This window comes from Euwallacea fornicatus, chromosome 16 (genome assembly GCF_040115645.1).
Source record: "Euwallacea fornicatus isolate EFF26 chromosome 16, ASM4011564v1, whole genome shotgun sequence".
NCBI classification, from domain to species: domain Eukaryota; kingdom Metazoa; phylum Arthropoda; class Insecta; order Coleoptera; family Curculionidae; genus Euwallacea; species Euwallacea fornicatus.
The window spans coordinates 1,463,951-1,484,747 of NC_089556.1; the positions used below are offsets into that span (position 1 = coordinate 1,463,951).

General features: G+C 35.7%; 4 protein-coding genes and 1 long non-coding RNA gene across 7 annotated transcripts; 2 read left to right on the plus strand and 3 right to left on the minus strand.

Annotated features, from left to right (window-relative positions):
- Positions 1 to 586: 586 nt before the first annotated feature.
- LOC136343980 (secernin-3) lies at positions 587 to 4,009 on the minus strand. The gene is made up of 8 exons (XM_066291001.1): positions 3,819 to 4,009; positions 3,490 to 3,642; positions 3,241 to 3,434; positions 2,758 to 2,957; positions 2,590 to 2,696; positions 2,334 to 2,531; positions 2,144 to 2,281; positions 587 to 1,976 (listed from the first exon to the last, which is right to left on the minus strand). Exons 2-8 carry the CDS (start codon positions 3,640 to 3,642, stop codon positions 1,788 to 1,790), a joined length of 1,179 nt encoding a protein of 392 aa, XP_066147098.1. The 5' UTR covers positions 3,819 to 4,009; the 3' UTR covers positions 587 to 1,787.
- A 129-nt stretch (positions 4,010 to 4,138) lies between these two features.
- Positions 4,139 to 9,883, minus strand: LOC136344062 (uncharacterized). The gene is made up of 2 exons (XR_010732905.1): positions 9,763 to 9,883; positions 4,139 to 5,241 (listed from the first exon to the last, which is right to left on the minus strand). It is a non-coding gene; the product is annotated as an uncharacterized lncRNA (long non-coding RNA).
- kdn (knockdown) lies at positions 4,344 to 14,475 on the plus strand. Its single transcript, XM_066291130.1, has 8 exons — positions 4,344 to 4,516; positions 9,798 to 9,959; positions 12,230 to 12,427; positions 12,487 to 12,763; positions 12,814 to 13,058; positions 13,119 to 13,322; positions 13,456 to 13,560; positions 13,774 to 14,475. The coding sequence occupies exons 1-8, from the start codon at positions 4,472 to 4,474 to the stop codon at positions 13,936 to 13,938; spliced, it is 1,401 nt and encodes a 466-aa protein (XP_066147227.1). The 5' UTR covers positions 4,344 to 4,471; the 3' UTR covers positions 13,939 to 14,475.
- A 280-nt stretch (positions 14,476 to 14,755) lies between these two features.
- On the minus strand, positions 14,756 to 19,504 carry LOC136344061 (bifunctional peptidase and (3S)-lysyl hydroxylase Jmjd7-like). 2 transcript variants are annotated; one of them, XM_066291138.1, is made up of 5 exons: positions 19,095 to 19,504; positions 15,760 to 15,931; positions 15,537 to 15,683; positions 15,321 to 15,487; positions 14,756 to 15,266 (listed from the first exon to the last, which is right to left on the minus strand). In XM_066291138.1, exons 1-5 carry the CDS (start codon positions 19,183 to 19,185, stop codon positions 14,833 to 14,835), a joined length of 1,011 nt encoding a protein of 336 aa, XP_066147235.1. In that variant the 5' UTR covers positions 19,186 to 19,504; the 3' UTR covers positions 14,756 to 14,832. The 2 variants fall into 2 exon arrangements, with proteins under 2 accessions (XP_066147235.1, XP_066147234.1); XM_066291137.1 differs by having other exon boundaries at positions 15,537 to 15,689.
- LOC136344058 (uncharacterized) lies at positions 17,041 to 18,902 on the plus strand. Of its 2 annotated transcripts, none has more exons than XM_066291134.1 (2): positions 17,041 to 17,359; positions 17,658 to 18,902. In XM_066291134.1, exon 2 carries the CDS (start codon positions 17,678 to 17,680, stop codon positions 18,815 to 18,817), a length of 1,140 nt encoding a protein of 379 aa, XP_066147231.1. In that variant the 5' UTR covers positions 17,041 to 17,359; positions 17,658 to 17,677; the 3' UTR covers positions 18,818 to 18,902. The 2 variants fall into 2 exon arrangements, with proteins under 2 accessions (XP_066147231.1, XP_066147230.1); XM_066291133.1 differs by having other exon boundaries at positions 17,043 to 17,436.
- Positions 19,505 to 20,797: the final 1,293 nt, after the last annotated feature.

A 20,797-nucleotide genomic window follows, 5' to 3' on the forward strand; every position in this document is an offset into this window, starting at 1 on the left:
GAGTTTTATTTCTAGCGAGCTATTCGATTCGGTCAGTTAAGCTGAAGGGCGGCAGATGTCGTTAACCCATTTGATCAACGACTGAAATTATCCTTCAGTGTTGCCAAGAAAATAGTTATTTTTCTTTGAGGATCGACCTGTTTTCTTCTTTCACCTAACGCAAAAATCGTTTTCCGAAAGACACTTTCTTCTTCAAATATAAAAAATTGTTTACGCATACCTATGGTTTTTGTCGAAAATTTGGATAAAAATAATATTTCAAACATATCTCTCGTGTTTCTGAATATCGCATTCTTACATTTACTGATTTTAACCATGAATAAACGTTCAATATACCTATGGTTCCTGTTTAAACTTACAAGCCCCCAGAGCGAATTCTCTAAATATAAGAGTGACTCGACGAGCTCTACAGATATACCCAGTTTAGTTTCCGAGATACGGAACCCCTTTGACATTCATTTTAACTCGTAAATAGCAAAAGCCTCTCAAACTACATATTCAAAATTCTTACCGTTAAAGTAGGATATCGAATTCCGAGACCTATATATCAAATCATTTCGGGGATTTCTCTAGTAAAACTTCAAAATTACGATTAATTAATATATTTTGTCATATTATGGAATGCTTACATTTGTTCGTTACTTACGGTAATGTGTATCTAAGGAAAATGACCAGTTATTGGTTATAAAGTTTTGACATCTTATTAAATACTGAACAAAATAAATCGAAAATGTGTAGCAAAAGATGTGACACCCGAAACGGAAAAGAAACTATTTTTGAAATAAAAACTTACGTAACATTTTAAATTTATCTCATACTTCTCTGTGAAAAACCTCAATATTATAGATACCTATATGAGATAGAAAGATCTCAGTACATCACTAAACACCGCAAAGTGTAGAGGGAATATAGGATCACTGGAGATGGAGGATAAATAGGACAAACCGGAATTTAACAAGCAAAATGTGTTAAATCACATGAAAGCGTAAAAATAATATATACCTAAACTTTTTATAAAGCTGGAAAATCACAATACAGTATGAATCATTCATGGAACGTATTATATTCACAAAGTAAAATCACATTACACGAAAAATCGAACAAAAAGCTGAAGTATTTGCTAAAAGAAAGTAAGCAAAGCTCTCTTCCATTTTTGATGAATTAAATTCAAGAAATTATATTCTTTGTTGCTTTTCTGTGGTTTTGTATGTGTATGTTTCTCAATAATATGCCTCAATCATAATAAAACATCAACAATTTGAGCTCCTTTTTAAAATACTGAAATGTCGTAGGGCTCCCATATTACCAGAATACAAATACCTACCTACATCGGTACAAAATCACATGCATGTATATTCATCAAGGTAACTAAAGCAAGCAGTGTATAGTCTTCCAGGAAATTTCAAAAATGAGTTGGAATTGTAGTATAATCTATTATTAACTCTGTAAACCCTTTGACGCATCAAAAGAGTAGCAGAGATTAATCCTAAACAATACTGAAACGGCTGAATTATTATATATTCTCCAGTGACTACCATTTTCAGTGGCTCTTCAAGTCGTATCAGCGGCATAATATTTTAAAATTCCTGGAGACATAAAATTCTCTATTGGTAACTGCCTTCTACCGTTTCAAAATCACTCAAATCTATTCGCAGATAAAGCGCCATAATAATAAATAGACCTAAATTGAAGCGTCCAAACCTCAAAGCCTAAATATCATCATAATAAATTTAATCTCACTCACGCAAATAAAATTATTAATTAAACGTCACTATCGAAGCCTGGTTTTAGCGGTAGAACTTGACTTCAGTTTCGACGCAATCTTTGAAGAGTTCATCAAATTCCGAAAGATCTTCACCCACATGGGTAATCACGTCGTTTAATTCTTTCACGCAATTCGATTCCATTTCATGAAGTAAATTTTCCACTCCTTTGTATTCGGCCTTTTTGTAGAGGGTGTATAGAGTGTGCGAGCTCTGTGAAAGATTAAAATTTCAAGTATTTCAAAATAAAAAAAAATACTTTAATATACAGAGTTTTTCGAAATATTTTTAAATTAGAGTCCATTGTATGGTCTTCTGAGTATAAAAAAAGCATGGTAGTAAAACAAATAAAACGAAACGACAGTCCAACCAACATTTACCTCTTTGTCAGGACATATTGTATGTTTTGAAATCACAGCGTTCTTAGTAAAAATGAATGGCTTAAAAACAGATCTGGATGGGTCTGGTGTTGCAGTAAACCAGTGTACATTAGGTATTGTGGATGACAGTATGGACACCTAAAAACAACTATTAAATAATAATAAAAACTATTTGCGAAAGAATTGGTACTTGACTTCCGGCAGTAGGAAAAGCTGCATCACAACCCCTACATATTCCTGAATTTTTATCCCTAAGCACTTTGAACATGTCTGTCTCTCTAAACTTGTTAGAGGCAGAATATTCTTGCAATAAATTACGACCGGCGTTATAGCGCGCATCTCCAGGTTTTTTTTCTCCAGAGAACACTAAGGAAAAATTAAATTCTTCCTGGAAATAATTAAAAAAACATTAATAACATACATATTCTTTAATTGTAACAGCTTACTTTCCCATCCCATAAACCCTTTGATTTTGCATAACTTTCAAGCTCATTTGACTTACGGTCAATTTTAGTGGTAATTGTAAGAAGATTTGAAATGTTCCTAAATCCGCCTAAAAAAAATGCCCTTATTTGTTGATTTTGTGTCTTAAAATAATGGGACCTTAAGCTTACATGTTATTTCTTCAGCAGCCCAATGTTTTCCACATGTTTCCAACACCCAAGCACAGGAATTATCAGCTATTAAATATGAGTTATGATAGGAGAAACCCTCATCTGTTTTAGAACATGGACCTCCTTGCCCGTGCTTTTCTAACAGGGCAGTTACAATTTCTAAGGCCTCATTTGCTGTTGAACTTCTTTCCAAACCCAGTCTAAAATGAGGGAAAGCAATATTTTTAGATGGCAATAAAATTACACAAATGTTTAACATATTTGTGGTGATGCAACATTATACAGAGGATTAAGACTTGGGTTACCATAAACATACTTTTTGTGAATGCATGCAAAACTAAATTACTGCACTTTTAAGATATTTTTGCTGTTTTAATATACAAGTTTATTAGAAATTTATTCCCTTGAGTATTGTTTGAAAACTCCCTATTCCTATTGTGAAAACATTTACTGTGTTACTTGAAATGTTACACTTCCACTTACCTGACTAAATCCATTCCCAATAACCTCTTTACTTTTGGATCACTATCCCCTTCATTATCATTAGTCCAAATTGCCTCATTTCCAATTACAACTCCACATTCATTAGCCCCCATTTCAGCACCCCACATCCAGTTTGGTTTGCTCAATATCACGGCTTTAGTTTTAGGTACAGAATCCACTTCTATGTAAGTACACTGAGAGAAATATTTTATAAGAACATGCTTTAATTTAACTTTTAGTATTCTTCACCTTGGTTGTTGGTTCTGAAAATTCTGCAGCTGGGAGATATATAACTTCTTGAATCTCCCCTTGAGGTCTATCGGAGTTTTTTCCGAAAATCACCCCATGTTGAGTGAGGGGCGGTAAGACTACAAAAGTGTCACAGGACTGTGGAAACTCCATCTGCAAGGAAAGAAACTTTTTGGGCCTGAAATTGCCAAGACCGAATTCTTCACTGTGCAGTCAAGCAATTAGTTAGTCTGTAGACGTAACAATAGAATCAGTGAAAGGAAATGAGTCATGCTAGGCAGAATGAGGGCACTTTTTCTTCCTGATAGTAATAATCATTAAATAGATACCTTTTGCAAATGGAGAATTGTCACAAGACTTATAATATATCGGAGATTCTGAGTATTTTTCTCGCAATTGATTAAGGTTTTCAAGCTCAAAACCGGCAAATTTTAGGTATTAATTGTAAGGAAATAGTTATGAAATTATTGAATTATAGGTAATAATCACATCGATCAATAGATCATCTGTGCAGCTGTCAGTTGTCAGCACAAAAATTTGGCAGGCATCATCTGTTTAGCTCCAGTGTATGAATAGTACTGCGTTGCCAAATTATTGTTCGCCTCGTCCATACATTAAATCGTATAAGGGATTTGAAAAAAAACATTCATTAAAAAAGCTAGGAATAAGCGTTACTATATTGAACTGAATAAATAATTTACTTATTCGATGTCATACAGTACAAAAGAATGTTAAGTGCTAATTTCCTTATTATCCTAAAACTGTAACGAATCGGTTAGAAGTGACAACGCTGCTAGTGTCACATGAAGGTAGTAGCATCTCATAATGACTTACATGACGTTTACAATTCTTTCATACACTTTGCTTCCTAGGCGCAGGTCCGCACTAGCTCGAGGTTTGAGTGGAGGTTCGCGAAACGGGGGCTCGTTTGTTGGCGGTATCGTGAGTGAGAAATTTTCTTGTATAACCTGATCCGGCTAAAATGGCATTGTTTCGCATAACTACGGCCAGATTGCAAGAATCGCAGGTAAATTATATGTAAAAAAATTGTTTGTTTTCTTTTAAATTTATTGCACCGTCTTAAAAACCATTCTTGTGAGACCCTTTTGGGACGCCCTTAAGTTTACTGAAAAGTACACGTTTTGGAAGTTGAACTCACCGTACTTTAAGGTACTGCTCAGAATTTGTTTCCGATTTTAAGGCAATTTATGAGAATTTCAAGACGCGCAGTGTTACGTAAGACACTTGGGTGTCTGATCGTCTTTTTCGGGTCCTAAATTTTAGAGAAAATTTCACAATTATTCCTGCATTAACTCTATAGATTGGCGGTTTTTTAAAATGGTCCTTATAAGTATTCAAATAAATTAATGAGGTTAGGTTCATTTTTATTTTATGATGATTCTCACCCTCTCCAGCTTCCCTATTTTTGGTCATGGTTCTGCTAATTAACTGGGTATCCTTGTAGTATAGCTACTTGGGGGTTACCAACTTTTCCTTCTCCTAATTGCTATGAAGAGTACTCCTAGGTCCAGCTCTGATTTTATACCTTCCCAGGTTATGCAGCTTGACATGTTTCATAACCTATTTATCTGCTGAATATAAGAAATTTAAATTATAATTAGATTAAGACCTTACCCCCTTAATAGCTACAGAAAAACTGCTATGCATACTCATCATCTTAGGTACCTTAGGCTCTCTCCCTGCTGACGCTTCACGATCATGCATACCTTTGTCCTTTCTTGAAAACTGCAACTGTTGACAAAAAACTCTTAAACCTCCCTGTTTTTATCTTACTTTGCAATTCATAGCAGTGGAGCATGCCAAATAATGATGTGTATTATGGAAATTTCACTATTTAAATTTGACAATGGGTTGTGTGCATAAATACCAATATCTGCTAATTAATGCTTCAAACATCTACTTTTCATGTGAAGTTTTTAGTACATAAAGTAAGTAAATATTTGAAACATCAGCAAATACCACTTTTACTTTCTACGTCTAGAACCCAGTGATTTCAATTTATAATACTCTGCTCACTATTGTCTGCTTGATTGAATGCAAGAGACGAGATGCATAAAAACTGCCTGCATTCTGAGGTGTAATTACTTAATTTTATTTGACAATAGGATTGATGGAGGGGCGATCATATAGGGCGCTTTTTTTAATTTAACATTTTCCGAACTTTGTTGCCTTCGTAGTTTTTAGAAAAGATTTTCTGTTGTGCACTTCAATAGCGTCATTCTTTTTCTTGTACATTGCTAGTTTTGCCGTAAAAAATCAAATAAATAATAGGAAGAAGTGGTTTTTTTTTTATTTCAAAATATCGAATAATATATAGGGCGCAGTAATTTTGTCCCTACAACAAATCGAATATACCCATCCTATATGCCCCGCGTATTCCCGCTGACTTCATCCCTAGATCGAAGGGCGGAAGATTGAGTAGCGCCTCCAGAGCCGCCACTTTCATTAGAGAGTACGAGTCTTTTTCAGAGTCCTAGTTATTCCTGCATATGTAAGGCTCGTAACCTTGTCCATTAGAAGCATGCGCGTGTCCCTTTTTCTAAACTGGGGCATACGTTAGTGCCACTACATAGTAAAATTGGAGCAAAACGCGTTCGTTGAAATCCGAAGTGCCATCAAAAGCCCTTTCATCCGTCCACTGTGTACAGTCGGCCTCTTTAATTTTAGCAGGGGCGTGTTTCCGGCATGCTGACAGAAAGATATCTAGCTAGTTCATGGCTTTGTGGTGCTTGGGTACCGCACCAGAGACAGTTATTTCTGCAAGGGACTGTACAATAGCGACAACACATCTACACAATTGCTAAAATAAATGCACATTTAATGCTCGCATTAGTGGCAATAGGCCATAGTGGTCAACCGAGATCTGTATTAACTCAGTTCTATTGTACGAACTTGTAATCGTTAACTCGGACATGCACGAAAAATTACGTGAACAATATCCAAAGATACTGAACCTTGTAAATGACCTCGTAATACGTACTTAGTAGGTCATCCGATGTTTGACCGAACACTACAGGGAACAAGGTCACGACCGGATACAATCTGAGATAATACCAGTAACGCTACTCTCAGAGAAAAAATTTACAGTTGAACAAGCCTATGCGTATACAGTAATCTTGTAAGATCAAGGTATCATGAAACGAACGGTAATGAAAAAGTTACGCCGGTCTAGGCGAAAGCTAAGCCTGCGCTTGTTGATAGAACACCATGAAGGTCAGAGCCTTGCATCTATTATCTCAGTAGTCTTTCCATTCATTCTATTGGTTACATATTAACCTGGTAGTAAAGTTACTCATGCCTATCTTTGAAAATTTATCACCTGCTAATAGATATTTGCACCACTTAGCAGACATTAGAAGTCGAAATTTCCGTCTAGAATCTCGACTTGAATCTATTGTAGTTTTAAGGCTCAAGAGATTTATAAACAATTCGTATATTTATATAATAACAATTGTTTTTACTTAACATATCTCTGTGTACAAGTGTGCGTCATCAGGTGTATGATAATTTATAAAAGGCTTAACATACCATCGTGGAGGTATTTCAGAGGGCGACAGTACTCTGCAAAACGGCAAAAGGGGGACTGTTAAGGGTTCATTGTTGCACTGAATTACCGTGATGAACTAAATTCCAAAGATCTCTTTGATATTTTTACGCATTTAAAATATGAAAAAAAAACACTCATAATCGCTCGCCCATTTAGCATGTCACGGATCATCCATGTTCGGCTCCACAGCACTCATGTACACTATCACGTTGGTTTTATCAATTCAATCAATTGTTATGTATAAATTTTTATTTAATCACAATGTAATGTATGAGGTCATGACAGTAACGATGATAAGTCCAATGCAAATAGTAAGTTGTCACGCCGAGATTCCCTGGGAACAAAGTCCGAGTTAAATATATTTAGTAACGTCTTTATCTTACGTGTGGGATTATTTAATAATTGGAAAGGCACCGTGACATGTTTGATAGCTGGATTAAATTAGATAATTCAGGGGTATTAATGATGAACTGCCAACATGAGAGAGCTTACGCAATAGGCTGTTACATGATCGAAGGGAATTTTATTGTCAAAACCTCATGACGGGATTGACTACAATTTTGACCATGCTTGTTGTGAGTGTAATTTATTATGACACAAGTAGCTGTGTCAAAGTTGAGAACCTGATCTACATACATCTGCTCTTTAAGGCCATGAGATTTTTGGTGGCTATCCACACACGGTCTAACACACCATCACGAAGATGTTTCAGGGAGCGATAGCACTCTGGAAAATGATTAAAAAACAGCAATAAATCCTTTGCCAAAAACGTACCAGTTTCGATATACAGGGTGGCAAAATTTCACAGTTTTTTCATATTTTGGGTTTTTTCAAGTCTGCCTAGAGTTAATTTTTTTTTAATTCGAAACATCAAAAATCGAAAGAAAATTATTAAATTGGCCGGAACTCAGCCATAGCCACCGAAATTACAGACCAGAGTATGTAGACTGGATTTCTTCGATGGGTTTTTTTGTTAATTCTACGAAAATGGTGCAAGAGACCGAAAAGGCAAAAAAAAATCGAAGGAAGAATTTAAAGTGGTATCAGAATTCATACAGGGCGCTGCAAAAAAGATACCAAGCATAAAATAGTACATTTCCCAAGAAACATACCACCCTATACAGGGTGTCCAAGCGAACATTGAATATAGGAGATTAACATGGGAAATTGATTTTTATTTTTTTGCGCCTGTACGGATTATCCAATTGAAAAATTTTTATATGGAGGTCATAGTATGCAAGACCGGCTATCTTTCAGTATTTTTTTCAGTCTTCTAGTTACAGCCGTTTTGGCTCAAAACGCCTCCAAAATTCAAAAATTTGAATGTCCCGCGTAACCGTTTGGCGCCATGATTGGTCAGAATTAATGTCAAAACACAATGTCGCCAACAACGTAAGCGTAAACACCCCATTTCAAATTAATTTTCCCCTTTTGCTGATTTCTAACTTATTTAAGAATTAATTCAGGGAAAAATCAATGGAAAACCTGAGGATAATTATTATGTGGTCTGCTTTGATGTCCCTACGGTAAATACGCAAGTTTCTTATTACCCCATAATGATAACACAAAGACATAACCTAACCTTTTATCTCACTTACTAGACAGAATCTTCGCGGGCAATTTTAAATTTAATTCAAAACAAAACTTGCGTATTTACCGTAGGGACATCAAAGCAGACCACATAATAATTATCCTCAGGTTTTTCATTGATTTTTCCCTGAATTAATTCTTAAATAAGTTAGAAATCAGCAAAAGGGGAAAATTAATTTGAAATGGGGTGTTTACGCTTACGTTGTTGGCGACATTGTGTTTTGACATTAATTCTGACCAATCATGGCGCCAAACGGTTACGCGGGACATTCAAATTTTTGAATTTTGGAGGCGTTTTGAGCCAAAACGGCTGTAACTAGAAGACTGAAAAAAATACTGAAAGATAGCCGGTCTTGCATACTATGACCTCCATATAAAAATTTTTCAATTGGATAATCCGTACAGGCGCAAAAAAATAAAAACCAATTTCCCATGTTAATCTCCTATATTCAATGTTCGCTTGGACACCCTGTATATGGCTACCGACGATTTTGACAATTCGTTGGAGTTAAAGAAAATGGGCATTCGAAATTGCTTATGAACTCAGGGCGGACGTGAGAAAGACACAAAATATGAGGAAAAATGTAAAGCTTTGCCATCCTGCATGTTGAAAATTGTGCATTTTTGACCATGGATCTATTAACATTTTCTATTATTTTGCGGAGCACTATCACTCCCTGAAATAACTCCATTATGACACGTTACATCCTGCATAGAAGCCGTATTTTCATTACAACAACAGTCCAAGTGAACGATGGCGATAGTAAGTGACATAAAACCAAATTCAAAAATGTAGTTAAAATGAAGCTTTATCGTCTTCATTCGGGGTAATACGAAAATACTTAGGTTAATCAATTGACGCACACCTACTCTTGATATTTTTAGTATGGTTTCGCAGGAGATTCCAAAATGCAGTTACACAACCGCGGTTTGACGGCCAATAAGAAGTAATTTTATTTTTAAAATAAATAGTTTAAGTCGCGCATGTTTTCAGACTTGTATTTTAATCTGCCTGAAGATTAACGGTGGGGCTAATAAGCCCAATAATATCATGTTATGTTGAATACCTTGCGAGTGTTTTTTTTTTTATTTCAAAGGCGCACATGTCTCCTTACCACATAACCCGTGACAATAAGGACATCTTTTCCAGAAAATCGTTCCACAATTGTCCTGCGCGCTCAGGCAGCTCACAGATGCCTCAACCGATCTCAAGGGAATCTTGGCGGCCAAGGTTCCGAAGGAGCAGGAGCGCATCAAGAATTTCAGGAAAACTCATGGATCTACCAAAGTTGGAGAAGTTACTGTTGATATGGTGAGATTTCGCACTTGAAACTAGAGAAAAATAGTTCCGTAATGTTTTTCCTATTTAAATCACGTGTCACACCTACGACGTGTCAAGTAGACTTATTCTCTTGGAAAATTTCCAAAATGAGGAATTTCCTCGAGGTTTGGGCTTTTTAAAAAAATAGCTGACCTGCATGCGTATCCAGTTCGAATACATCTACTTAGTCGCGTATTTTTAGTTCGACAAATACCTTTTAAGATTTTGAAGAACATCAAACATTTACACGTTTTGTGATAACATTGTTACATTTTCAAAATCAGGGAAATTCTGCACGTTTCTTCTCAGCATTCCTCGCAAGTAAATTAAGTAAACGTACTGATTAAGTGGAACTCGCTGCTACTTGATCAGGGAATGAGATGCATAGTATGTATATGAGCTAGGTGGCTCTTAGAGCGTTTTGGGGCACATTTTCAACGTTATCTTTACCTCAAGCGTATTGCAGATGATAGATAATTATTGGGAAACATTGTTATCTACTTAGCATGTAATAAAATTATTACCTATAAATGAAGTTTAATTAACAACATTTTATATCTCACAATCTCTCATAAATTTCACAGTTCCAGTATTTAGCATGGATAAATTATTACAGATAAATTTCACTTTGTTATAGCCTTGCTTAAGGATCGTGAGCTTAATGACGAAAAAAAATTCGATTTTTCCTGTTACGCGTTGGACGAAATGGCTTGGTCACTGCAACTTGGAATATTCAGAGATATACAGTGTGGAACAGCCAAATTGAATAAACTTAAAATTTGCATATTTCGACGTACGTGAAGAAATACCGAAACACGTCGATTTCGGATTGTGAAATTACGTCTTGCAACGTGAAAATTTCATCCCTGAATTCAACCCCTTTGAGTGACGCTTATAAGCTTCAAATTTTAAAATGGGAAGTATGTGTTTGTGAAGCCTCAATTGAAAGGTTTTTTTCATATTGTGCTCGTCACATACGCCCATAAATAGTTTAATTGAGAAAAATCGGGTGATTGTACTGGCCAGACTGGCGATCCTTGCCTGCCTGTCCGCAGATTTGGAAAAATTAGCTGGAAGTACTGCCGCCATACGCAAACGCGCATTAACCTTTGCTGGGTGTTGTGTGTGAAATTCTCCCATCCGATATTGTACAAACATCTCACTTGAAATTTCAATATTCGGTAAATTCTGTATTTATAATAATAATGTGAGGATAGATAACAGATATTTTAAATTGGAAAGGTCAGGACAAAGTATCTATCACAGTCTAACAACAACTAAATCTAATTAAAACTTAACCGACATTATTGTTGTTTTGTTTTTGCAAATTTCATTGTGTGTATCTGATAAATTGAGGTTTTAGTTACAAAGGTTCATAATTTAGATTTTTGTTAATTGGATTCTTCCCATGACGATGTGCTGGTTTGAATGAAAATTGGTTTAATTGTGATAATTCATGTTCACGAAGTGCGTGCGAGTCTGATTACAAACCAGGATACGAGATATGCTAGATTAGAACACAGTAACATACAATTTGTTTAATTTTCTGTACATGAAAACGAATATAGCTCTTCAAGTACGACTATCAGCTGGTTTATCGCATGTTATGTTATGTAATACACTTATTTTGTGACACTTCGACAGAATATCAGTTATTTGTTATATATTATCAATTTAAAAAAATCGCTAAGGCTGACGCTATACTTGCTAGAAACCGCGAGATTCTTCCATTTACCAGAAGTAAATACCAATTTACATAAGCAATATTACATATTTATATGATCAATTTATGCAATTAGTGCGAATTTAATTTATTCCAATATAACGCTGAATGGTAACTACACTGGTTGGAAATAACATTTAACCTACAGAAAGTAATAGTTATATAAATTCTTCTGTTTGGCATTGAAATTTAAACGACTACCGGGTACTACTACATGCTAAAGTGAGCAGTACGAGATTATGGGAAATGTGATTTTGTTATAACTGATATATCCGAAAATTCATGGTCAACGCTGTTTTGAAATTGCAAACTCGCACGTAAATGCGACTTTTACTTTCACACATTTCGCTTGTAGGCAATGAATTCAGTTTACATGCAAATCAAAATTTTTAAAGTATTTTATACATTATCTACATTTAAGGCGGCTCTTTACCGGTTTTCTTACGCGTACTTTCAGAGGTAAGTTTTGCTGATTCATGCATATACTTGAATTTTAAATTGTTTTTGTTGTATCGAGCTATTATTGCATTAAATTCAGATGTATGGAGGCATGAGAGGGATCAAAGGCCTGGTATGGGAACCCTCCGTCCTCGACGCCGATGAAGGTATCCGTTTCAGGGGCCTCTCCATCCCCGAATGTCAAAAGGTCCTCCCAAAAGCACCTGGTGGTAGCGAGCCCCTGCCAGAAGGTCTGTTTTGGTTGTTGATCACTGGGGACGTTCCAACTGAAGCCCAAGTAATGCGCGATCCACTTGTTGAATGTTCAAAAATGTTTGAGATCGCTTATGTTTTTAGGTCAGAGCCGTGTCAAAAGAGTGGGCGGAACGTGCCGAACTACCTCCCCACGTGGTAACTTTGCTCAATAGTCTCCCAAGCAACGTGCACCCCATGTCCCAGCTATCGGCCGCCATCACCGTTTTAAACAGTGAGAGTAAATTCGCCAAGGCTTACGCTAGTGGGGTGCACAAGTCCAAATATTGGGAGTACATTTACGAGGATTCCATGGACTTAATTGCCCGATTGCCCGTCGTTGCCGCCACAGTTTATAGGAATTCTTATAAGGACGGTTCCGGTATGTTTTCATATAAGGCGTACTATTTCGTTTATGATTTTTTCCCTCAGGAATTGGCGCTATTGATACCTCCAAAGATTGGTCCTACAACTTCACCCAAATGTTGGGTTATGATGATCCCAAATTCATCGAATTGATGAGATTGTACCTGACTATCCACAGTGATCACGAAGGCGGAAACGTGTCCGCTCACACTACCCACTTGGTTGGATCCGCCTTGAGCGACCCTTATTTGTCCTTTGCCGCTGGTCTCAACGGCTTGGCCGGACCTCTCCACGGATTAGCTAACCAGGAGGTACCAGTTCGACCAATCCAGTAACTCGGTATTTTACGCAAGGATTTATTTATCAATCAGGTGCTCGTGTGGTTGCAAAAACTGCGTCAGCAAGTAGGTGATAAATACACTGAAGAGCAACTGAAGGACTTCATCTGGAAAACGTTGAAGTCCGGCCAAGTTGTACCTGGATACGGCCACGCCGTGCTGAGGAAGACTGATCCGAGATACACGTGCCAGAGAGAATTTGCCATGAAGCATCTGCCCGAAGATCCCCTCTTCAAGGTAAGTCCGGTTCAAAAGAGTTTATATTAAATAGAAAAAATGGGCGGAATACATTTCTGCAATCTCTGCCTCGTTACATTACCAATCAAGCCGTAACTTTCAATACCAAACGTATGTTTTATTTGTCTTCCAGTTGGTCTCAGACGTTTACAAAGTAGTTCCTCCAATTCTGCTGGAGCTTGGCAAAGTCAAGAACCCATGGCCGAACGTAGATGCGCATTCCGGGGTGCTCTTACAGGTAATTTATTATTTGTTAGTGCGAAATGCGCATATAATAATGCCAGACAAAGTCTTGCGAAATTTTGGTATAGTATAATATCGCCAATAGATTTGGGACATAATATGCTAAAATCGGCACAATATGGACTAAAAGAATGTTTTAATATTAGCCTTGAAGAGGGTCAGGATATGGGAATCGTTGATACAATTGTATTTAATTTTTCTTTAACAGTATTATGGACTCAAAGAAATGAACTACTACACCGTACTCTTCGGAGTCTCAAGAGCATTGGGAGTGTTAGCCGCTCTCGTCTGGGACCGAGCACTCGGTCTTCCAATCGAAAGACCGAAATCTTTGTCCACCGATGGGCTCATGAAAGCGTTGAAATCTGCCTAAATTTACTCTTTGTGTGTAATTCGTCTTGGTGCAAAATTTGTCATTGATTTATGGTTAGAATTCAACCACCAGGAAAGATTAAAACACGTTGAAGATGATACTCGGCAGGTATCAATACATTGTTGTGATATATTATTTAGTGGAATTTGATGATGAGTTTTGCATTAAGCGATTGTGATCGTTGGAGTGATTAATTTAATTTTTCCATTATTTCGCAGGTTACCTTATAGCATATTCTTTATAATCTGTGTTTGTTGGGCACTTAATTTGGGCATTTTTTGGCATCAACTCATTTTAAACATAAATAGAAAATTTCCAACCCATGTAGGCACTAGTGCGCGTGATTACTTATAGTAGTTGTTTTTATTTATTGTAATTGTTCTGACCGTACTGTAAGAAAACGTTATTTTATTTTAATATAGGGCGTCATATTGTACAGGATTCTTTTTAGTACATCGGCGAAATGTAAATTAGAAGTTCAATGACAAGACAATACACGTTTATAAGAAACTTGTTATTAAATTTTGTTTTCCCATATTTTCATTTGTTTGTTTTGAAGACTTTATTGGTGGGTGAAGTCCCCATTAAGTGAAACATTTTAAGGGTTAAAACAAAATACGAAAGTATTGAGTCCTACAAATGTTTCAAGACCTGATTCGAACGTTCCAACGTTCAAAAGAAGAAAAAGGAATATTATTCCGGAGATATCTAAGTTTTTCTAAGACTAATGTCCAGTTTTGTAAAAAAAACATGTGCACTGCCTTCGGACGGTGATCTAGAAAATCTATGGGGATGTGATCCATAGAAAGAAAATTGCTTTTACTGGGTATTAAATTTTATTACACTGTATATTGATTAAAGTAATACTATACAACTTTTTGAGAACCACTCAATCTACGTATATTCACTTTTCCCGCACATGCCCGCCAACATCCTATAATAGCAATACTTCGGATCCGAATAGTCTATATCATACCAATAATTAATCGCTATGCACTGATGGCTTTGCCTCACGTGATGGAACCACAAACTAGGCAAATACAAGACATCACCCTTTTCTACCCTCACATTAAACTTTCTGGCTTTCTCATAAAATTCTGGAAATTCCTTGGCCATACTATCATTCAATGGATCTGCGGATATCCAGAATGTGCTGTCAGGGTAGTCCTCACACCTTGAAATTTCAAAGCCTTGAGACGAGACATTCTTATATTTCCTAACAGGATAGTTTTTGTAAGGAACGTACGGCAGGTCTACAGGTGGTATTAGAATGAAGTCTTTGTGGCCATCAATGACACAATAAATATTCTCATAAGGGTCTTTGTGCACTAAAATAAACGTTTTAAACTGATTTTTAAATAACCATTTAAAATATTTATTACTGCTGGTTACGGCCCGTTCATCTCCCATCCAAAAATTGGCAGCGTCAGGTGACTTATCAAAAGCTTTAGATGCCCACTCGAATTCTCTTGGGACATCTTCGAGCAGCTCTGAAAAATGCTGAGTTAAGTTAGAGTTTTGCTGCTGAATGTATGTGACATAGCCATCCCTGAAAGTAATTGATTATTTGAAATGCCTGATGTAGAACTTGGAAAAACCTTTTTTCAGCTAGCGAGTTTAGGAACTGGTCGAATGTCATGTCCAGTTCTTCGGGTAAGAAAAATATGTCTTGTCCTTTATAGCTGACCACACCATCTGCATTTCCATTTGGAGTTATTGTCACCGTAATCCGTTTATCTGCAAAGCTTTCCCTAATAATTAAAGTTGAAATTTTATTATTTATTTTCGTATTTGAGAGAATTCGCAATGTCACAAACTTACCTGAAATAATCGGAATTCCACTTAGACACTGCCGGCAAAAGGTCGCACCCCCCTTTAATTAACACTGGGAAATTTTTTGATACATATTCTCTGAAGAACACTAAGGGCCAGTTTTCACTATGAATCTCAAAGTTTTTCACTTCCGGCACTACTCTAGCGCGATATAGAAAATCTGAAATAAATTGTTAATGTTGTACAGAGTGATTCAAATTCGCTGATTACCATGAGGATCTAGAAAATTGTAGGATATATGAAATCAGTTAAATTTGGATAAAATTGCGTGTCTTTATGCCCAACAAATCAAAACTATCTAAAATAGTTAATATTTTTCCCTAAGCTTATTTACTACGATATTGTTTATATTGAGCTTAACGTTTTCAAAGGCATTTTTCTTCTTTTAAAGGATAGCGTAACCAAATTTTCAGTGTGATGTTTCGAATTTTCGGAACCATCATCAAATTAATTTCTTTTAATGAAGGCCTGATCTTTTCATTATATTCTTTGTAAACTCTTAATCTTTTAAATAAAATCCTGAATCACACACTGTATATTTTTTACAAAAATAAATATTTCATCATAAAAATAATTATGAAAAGAGAGAATGTTGGGTACGGAAGCTGGTACCTTTCTAAGATGTTTTCAGTTATTAAGTATTTTTATCACTTTTTGTAAAAAAGCAGCTGCCTCATACATAACCACTGACTTCATCTACAAGATAAATTCAAATAACGTTACAGAAGAGACAGGTTCCTAATTTTTAAAAATGATGTTGGTTCCAAAAATTCGAAACGTCGTATGAAAAATCCGATGGTTCTGTCTTGTACCCATTGAACTAAATTCGAGAAAAAGTAAAACCAATTCGAACAAATATCGGTTTTTCGCAATCATTTGCGGAATCAAAGTTTATTTTTATATTATTTTTAAAATAACGTCGATCAAAACAAACGCGCGCCAAAAATCACAGTAAAGCTATTGGACAGGGCCGCACTTAGGTTCTCTTAAAATGTAATGAATACGATATGTAAGCATATTAATAAATAATTTAATATATTAAATGCTGAAATATATGTAGTCGTGTACAAAAGCAATGAAAATGACACTGATTGCAACTTTATAAAACCATTTGTCACCTGATAGCTGTAGACCAATCAGCTGTTGGCCACGTGATAGATGATACGTTTAATATTGTTTTTAGTCCAGTTTTGTTGGGTGTGGAAATTAATCATTTTTACAGAATTATAACTTTCAAGGTTTTCAAGCTTCCAATGGTGATACTCCAAGCCACGAGGATTAATAAGAACCCTCAAACAAACAGTTTGCTCAGCATTCGTGAATTCGCAGTAATTTTTTACTACGGATTGAAACTTTTCACAACAAACATCCCTACCTAACCGATCGTCCGTATTGTTGCGTTTGATAAAAAAAAAGTGTCCAGCACGTGATGAGCAGTACCTGCAATGCAATAAGCTGCGATCGATTTCACATCTTATCGATTTCTTGGAACATCACTAGTGCAAGTAACCGAGCATGAAACATGTTATATGTCACGTCTAATATTTAAATTCCAAAACAAATTCCATTCCAAATTCCTATTACACAAGTAAGTAGACCGGGAAATAGGTTAGGAAAATTAAGAAACACCACAAAATTAAAATTTGGTGGATAACCGTTTTCAACGTAAGTAATTAACCATTAAACACCGATATAAGAACTTACCTACACATATGACGTAATCTGTTGGTACATTTATATTTTTTATTCTCAAAGCACAAGTACATCACAGATTTCACATTACGTTCAGAAGAAAGTTATCTAAACAACTTTTAAAAAACATTGTTGACTCCTAAATAAAATTCTATGTTTACCCTAATGTTAATTATCTTTCCTCTAATCGCCAGATGCAAAGGATTATCACCTGATGGCGGGGCAATCGATGGAAACTGATATTCCTTTTATCCCTGAACACATCATTAAACACTTCAAGTGCAGCATATGCGACAAATACCTTTTAGTTGGTCCCATACTCACTGATGATGGCTCAACATTCAAATGTGGGCGCTGCAGCTTCATATCATCTCCAAATCTCAAGAATCCTGTGTATGGCTTTGAAAAGCTTGTCTCTTTCATGACATTCCCTTGCACTTTCAAAGGATGCAACTGTCTGTTGGATTGGAGTACGATTGAGCTGCATGAAGCCATTTGCATATATCGAACAGTTAACTGTCCTTACTACCAGTGTGAGCATGTACTTCCTGCTTATGAGCTAGCAAAACATTTTCAAGACACTCACAAGAAGTATGTTTGCTTAGAAGAGTGCTGTATTATAAACAGAAACATCAAGCAGCCAAACAGATGTTTGATGAGGATGTTACTCTACAATGGTCAGACTTATCTGATGTTCAATTACAGAGACAATACTCGTTTCTGGGTCAGTGTGTATTGCATGGGTGCTCCAAATGAAAATTTAAGTTTTGAGATAACCTTTGTTTCCCCAGATGGCAAACGTTTTATAAAGCTGACAAATCAGCCCATTAAAACATTCAAAGAACAAGAACATTGCATTACTTGCCTTGAACAGGAATGCAACTCCAAGTTCCACAAGTTTTCTAAACTCTACAAGGGACATGAGAAGATCCGTGCAAATATGACTACAGCAATAGATGTGAATGATATTGCAAATCTCTTGAAATCAGATAATGTAAACTACAAAATTAGAATTGTTGAAGTAGTTGAAACTATGGAGGAAGACTCAAAAAAGGAGTTTCCTGCCTTAGTGCTGAGGCAGAACTTAAAATGTTCAATATGCAAAATATTAATGTCTGCTCCAATTTATAATTGTTCTACTGGCCACACCATTTGTCAGGCATGTAAACTCATGGCATTAAACTGTGTTCTGTGTGATAGAAGCTTCACAGAAAGTCGTAACTTTGCCTTGGAAATCATTGCTGATCAAATTAAATTAAAGTGCATAAACAGCAAGTCAGGCTGCACATTTGTTGGAAACGTTAATGAAAGTGTTGAACATGAGTTGAATTGTTCCGTAATAAGCCAAACTTGAGAAAAGTTCTAGTTTTTAATATAAACTTGATTTAAATTGTTAAAGACATAACTTTATTAATAAATTAAATATTGACTATTTACAATTTTTGTTAATGTTTGGAAATTAATACACTAAAGGCAGTTTCGGCTGACCATTGGTTTGTATCTGGTACCCTAAACTGGTAAGTCTTACTCTTATTATTTGACCCCATGAATGAAATAAGCATACCGATCCGAGGTTTTCAATAGTGGCCGGACGAAAATTGCCTCAAATTAGAATGGAGAGAATAACTTACCTTCAGTTTCGGTATATAATACCTCCAAAGGCCCTGCTTCTGAAGGTCCAATTGTTTTGTGTAAATCTTGCATAACTAAAGTATATGTCATGTACGAATTGCCGTTTTATAATGGGAATTAGGAATTGTTTAAAAACTAGAGCAAAGAACACTTTCTCATTTCCAGAACAAAATTCTGGAGTGGGTCAAACTGAAAATGGGTATTGGAAAAGTAAACACAAAACAGCTGTTTTTAACCAGCAAAAAACAAAACACGGCCACAGCAGCTTTGGTCATTGTCCAATTGATTAGTACTCTGAATATGATAGGAACATGTGAGAGTGAGAAAGAAATTTTCGTTGATTTTGATTGGTTAAAAAATTTCATTCGCTATTGTCATTGGTCAAAATTTCTGTTTTCACTCTCACATGTTCGTAGTTTCTATAGAATTGAGACCCAAATCAACAACAATGTTTTTTTGACAGTTCAATTGAATCGCCATTGATAGCTATTAATCAAAACACAATTCTGCAAATCTTTGTTATTTATTATTAAATGATAGTCACGTGTTCCGAAGGTATATAAAGTAAGTATGAACTAAACCTCATTAAGTGTTAATTTGGCTGCATTAACGTTGGGGCAACACATAGGATATCTGGCAAAAGGAAGCCATTCCCCTAATTACAGGTTCTTCGATCGTAATCAAATTTAAGTGTAGTTTTTTGGAACTATTACATGGAGACTGCAACTAATTGAAGGCTAAATAGAAATACTTCTCAATTATTTTCCTAAACCTACAGAGTGATATATTTTCCAAGTTTGCCCTTCTTGTTTCTTTCTGAACTTTCTCATGGTATGGTAATGACCATTTATTTGGCAATATACGAATCCCGTGTTGCACTTAGGAAACTTTTTATCTCTTCGTTCTTTTCTTTATATACCAACGTTTTCCAGCTATTTTGTATCATTGAAAAGTGTCTAGGAATACAGGTAGAATTTTAATATTCCGACACACTGATATGTTAACATTTCTCTTTCAGCGTCTTTCCAAGTAGTAAAGATACCAATGGGCTTTTTATATTAAACTTGTTCAGAATTTATTGAACTTCAGAATTCTGAAAAAAAAGTTACAGTTCTAGAAAAATAATTTTGTCTCCATCGAGACGCTAAGTTAATTTTATGTCTGGAAAGTTGCAAATTATGAGTAAATTTTGTTTTTATTTATTCATTAATCCTTAAATATATTTATTCGACTCATGTGTTTCATCCATTTATTGTTGAATTTGAATGAACACGTAAGTGATTTGTTGGCCGCTTGTTTTCTGAGATAAATATTCTATCTATACATCTATCTCTCTTCCTGAACACATTTTAAGAAACTTTTTGTCAGATATGAACATTTTGAATCTCTTTTGTTATATTGTACATTTGTTCCAAAATACTTAGCATCGCAACTACCAAACGAACATAATTGGAATGTACTGCTAAGTTGCACCTTGACATTCTGCAAACATATTTTACCTGTAATTTGCCATGTTACTGTCATATACATGTCAAGTGTTTGCACTTACATCATTACTCCTACTACTATTAACATTCTTAAACTGGTTTACACTCATGCATGGAGTCAAACAATTGTTGCACATCTTCTAAATATAAAATTTTACCCTGTTCAAAAGATAACTAATCATTAATGATTCATATACATTATCTATAATGTAGGT

Coding starts and splice junctions, on each gene's coding strand:
- LOC136343980 (XM_066291001.1), bottom strand. CDS start 3,642: ATGGAGTTTCCACAGTCCTGTGACACTTTTGTAGTCTTACCGCCCCTC. Junction 2,958..3,240: donor TTGGGAATGGATTTAGTCAG/GTAAGTGGAAGT, acceptor CCCTCATTTTAG/ACTGGGTTTGGAAAGAAGTT. Junction 2,282..2,333: donor TTCCTACTGCCGGAAGTCAA/GTACCAATTCTT, acceptor AGTTGTTTTTAG/GTGTCCATACTGTCATCCAC.
- kdn (XM_066291130.1), top strand. CDS start 4,472: ATGGCATTGTTTCGCATAACTACGGCCAGATTGCAAGAATCGCAG. Junction 12,428..12,486: donor ACGTTCCAACTGAAGCCCAA/GTAATGCGCGAT, acceptor TTATGTTTTTAG/GTCAGAGCCGTGTCAAAAGA. Junction 13,561..13,773: donor ATTCCGGGGTGCTCTTACAG/GTAATTTATTAT, acceptor TTTCTTTAACAG/TATTATGGACTCAAAGAAAT.
- LOC136344058 (XM_066291134.1), top strand. CDS start 17,678: ATGGCGGGGCAATCGATGGAAACTGATATTCCTTTTATCCCTGAACAC.
- LOC136344061 (XM_066291137.1), bottom strand. CDS start 19,185: ATGACATATACTTTAGTTATGCAAGATTTACACAAAACAATTGGACCT. Junction 15,932..19,094: donor ATTATATACCGAAACTGAAG/GTAAGTTATTCT, acceptor AATTTATTTCAG/ATTTTCTATATCGCGCTAGA. Junction 15,690..15,759: donor TGGAATTCCGATTATTTCAG/GTAAGTTTGTGA, acceptor TTTAATTATTAG/GGAAAGCTTTGCAGATAAAC.